Source organism: Eubalaena glacialis, chromosome 15 (genome assembly GCF_028564815.1).
Source record: "Eubalaena glacialis isolate mEubGla1 chromosome 15, mEubGla1.1.hap2.+ XY, whole genome shotgun sequence".
Classification (NCBI taxonomy): Eukaryota; Metazoa; Chordata; class Mammalia; order Artiodactyla; family Balaenidae; genus Eubalaena; species Eubalaena glacialis.
In genome coordinates, this window is record NC_083730.1 from 68,755,029 (window position 1) to 68,758,687 (window position 3,659).

The 3,659-nt window shown below is 44.0% G+C and overlaps 1 gene segment (V, D, J or C); it reads right to left on the reverse strand.

Moving 5' to 3' along the window:
• Nucleotides 1–1,294: 1,294 nt before the first annotated feature.
• LOC133075174 (immunoglobulin lambda variable 6-57-like) lies at nt 1,295–2,337 on the reverse strand. The segment is given in 4 exon segments: nt 1,295–1,344; nt 1,495–1,875; nt 2,088–2,149; nt 2,300–2,337. Coding segments are annotated over 4 exon segments (531 nt in total).
• Nucleotides 2,338–3,659: the final 1,322 nt, after the last annotated feature.

A 3,659-nucleotide genomic window follows, 5' to 3' on the forward strand; every position in this document is an offset into this window, starting at 1 on the left:
GCGCAAACCCTAAAGGCCAGCAGGAGCATTAGAAATCCCACCTGCCCCCCATAGGATACTTGCCAGGATGGTTGGGAGCCTTTTCAGTCTGCATATCCAGATCTCTCTTTTACTCTTTTTATTATCATCACTCCCTGGTTAAAATTCATGCACATAAAAAGTGATACCCTAGAGTTGTATCCAAAAGAACCATGCCTCACAGCACACAGAAGAGTTTTCACAAGAATGCTTTTTACTAAATGGGCTGCCTTTATACCTGAGTGACAAGTGAATTGTTCAAGTCAGCACTGTCCAGTAGAACTTCCTGCCATGGTAGAAATGTTCTATACTTGCACTCTCAAAAATGGTAGCCATGAGGCACACGCAGCCATTGAGCAGTTGAAGTGCAGCAAGTGTGACTGAGAAATAGAATTTAAAATTTTACTTAATTTTAATTAATTTAAATTGAAATATAAATACCCACATTCTGCTAGTGGAGACTATATGTACTGAACAGTGGAAGTCCAAAGACCAAAATTTGAAGAGAACCGAACAGAACCAGAGCCAAAATTTGAACCTAAACACTCTGGTAAAAGAAAGGACACTTTAATACACTCATCTTTGCTGCTGTTCTGGTCTGTTTTCTCATACCCATCTTAAAATGTAAACTGTTAGAGTACCGGACCTTTTCATGTCTTCATCTTTGTATCCCATGCTTGAAAAATACTCCCTGTGGGAATAAATGAAGAGAGATTTTCATGTGCTTTGTATAAAGTTTTAAAATATGAATCACACACCTAATCTGGCCAAAAATCACACTCCAGTTGGAAGGATATTCCATATGATTGGGTCATAGGTTCTCTGATCTCATGATGCTTAGAATGTTGTTCATCCATCAAAACAGTCATTTGAATTATGTGTTATTGTTTTGCCTAAGTTGGGAAAACAGAAGCATAGGGCGAAGATACATTCGTACACCCAGCTGATGGTATAAACAGGATTCAAAGCCAAAGCCTTCCTAATAGCTGAGATCATGCTCTTTTAAAACCTGTAGTTCTCAAACTGGGGTGGTTTTGCCCTCCTAAGGGACATTTGAAAATAGCTGGAGGTTTTTTGTGTGTCACAATATGGAGAGTAGGTTGTTACTGGCATCTGATGTGTGGGGCCCAAGGATGCTTCTAAATGTCCTCGATACACAGAACAGCCCCTCCACAAGGAATACTGAGGTTCAGAAACTCTGATTTGAACTAAATCTCCTCCATGCAGTGATTGCAAAGGATTATGAGATCATCTATCAAGACATGAGAGGAAAAAATTATATTTTGGAAAGAAAAGAAAGGAACTCATGAAAATTCCAGCTTGAGCCTTCAAGAAGAACACAGGGAAAAAATCAGCCCTCCCTGGTGGGGATGGGTCAAGGGTAGACCCAGGACAGGGAGGCTCTGGGGAATTTTGATCTCACTTCTCCATGGGTCTGGAGCACTGTGTCCTTGTTGCTGTCATAACTGGACTGACAGTAGTAGTTGGCCTCGTCCTCAGGCTGCAGCCCAGAGATGGTCAGGTCGGCAGCACTGGAGGAGGTGTCAATGGAGCCAGAGAAACGATTGGGAACCCCGGAGGGTCTTTGGTCATCCTTGTAGATTACGGTGGTGGGGGCACTGCCAGGACGCTGCTGGTACCAGTGCACATAGTAACTCCCAACGTTACCGCTGCTGCGGGTGCAGGAGATAGTGACCTTCTGCTCCAGAGACCCCAACACAGAGTGGGGCTGAGTCAACACAACCTCTGCCCAAGACCCAGTGAGGACAGGACAGACCCCATTCCCAGGGAGGGGGGAGAGGTCATCCTCCCAGGTGACAAACAGGAGCCCTCCCAGAATTCCCTGCAGGCGTCCACCTGTGCAATGAGCGAAGAGAGTGAGGAGGAGAGGAGCCCAGGCCATGGTGAAGACACCCCCAGGCTCTGCTTTCTGAGCCTCACAGCCAGGCCTGAGCCCACCAACCCTTCTTATATGTCACCCTGATCCTGAGGGTAGGAGATCTCCATGCAAATATTCCCCTTTCTGGAGGCTGTTCAAATCCCTCCTTCAACCTTAGCCTTGGCTCCACCTGATAAGAAGAGAGACTGTAGGAGGGAGGTGTTATTCACCCCAGTGAGGTCACAGGAACACCTGCAAGAGGGGAGGGAATCAGCTGAGAAACTGGAGAGCATCAAGCAGGTGCATAGGACACAGCGCCCTCTGGTGGATGCAAGACACATGCCGACCCTGGGCAGGTGCTGTTGCTCAGCACTCCTGCCTTGCCCAATCTGCACCCCTCACAATTCCAGCGGTGAGTCCAGGATGTGTCTGTGCAGCATGCTACGATCAAAGTACATTTAAACCTTCACATCTCTCTAGATGCACCAAGGGCCACTACTCTGGTCCAGACATTTAGAGTCACTTTGTGTTAAAGGAGGTGATAAATATCACCAGAATGAGCTCTGTTTGGAAGGAAATGGAAGCAAGGACACTCCCCTCTCCAGGAGGGACCATGTAGGGTGAGATTCTGAGCCATTCACTGAAAGGAGCCCAGCTATTCAGGCAAGAAGAGCTAGGAATCCTGGAATTGGGACCAGACTTCACCATCAGAAGATGCCAGACGCCCGGAAAGGAGAAGGAATCTGAGGATGCAGTGAGGGGAGGGGCCAGATGTCAATCAGGGGTCAAGTCAATCATAGCCCATAATCAATAAGTGCAATGAAGGTTTGAAATAAGACATTAGAATGGAAAGTCAACAGGACCTGATGAATTTGAAAGAGCTTTGGAGAGAGAATCTACAAAGTTAGTGATCAATTGGATATCTGGGTAGGGTAGAAAGAAGAGTCCATATACATTTTAGTTTCTCATTTTGTGGACCAGTTGGGTATTACTACTTTTATTTTTATGTTGAAGAGTTTAAGCCCAATTTGGGCCTTTCTATTAAGGAAATTATATTATTAGAGTTGGTGATTCTGAAGTAGGATGAGGTTAAATGGTATTTGGAGATTCTATGGCCACTATGTTGTCTTATGAAAACACCTATGACTTCCTTTGGTGGCATGGTCACAGCCAGTGTCACCACAGCTGTGGCTTGTTGCCAATACCCTGAGGGGATGGACATGCTATTCTGCCACACAGCGTGAGTGAAAATGTAGATGGTATTACCTCCTATCAGTGTTCACACACCCTGACTTCCATTACATACTCCATGCCTATGCTTCAGCAGCACCCTTCATCTCTGGCCCAGCTTCTTTTTTAAAAAATTTTGCTAAAAAACCAATAATATAAAACTCACTGTCTTAACCATTTTTAAGCGTGCAGTTCAATAGTGTTGGGTATATTGACATTGTTATATGACAGATCTCCAGAAATTTTCATCTTAAAAAACTGAAACTCTATATTCATTAAACAATAATTCTCCATCTCTCTATCCCCCCAACTCCCCCAACTGCAATTCTACTTTCTGTTTCTATGAATCTGACTACTTTAAATACTTCATATAAGTAGATTCACACAGTCTTTGTCTTTTTATAACTGGCCTAAATCACTAATCATAATATCCTCTACTCATCCACGTTGTAGCATGTGACAGGATTTCCTTTCTTTTTAAGGCTGAATAATATTCTGATGTATGTATATATATCATACTTAGTTTATCATT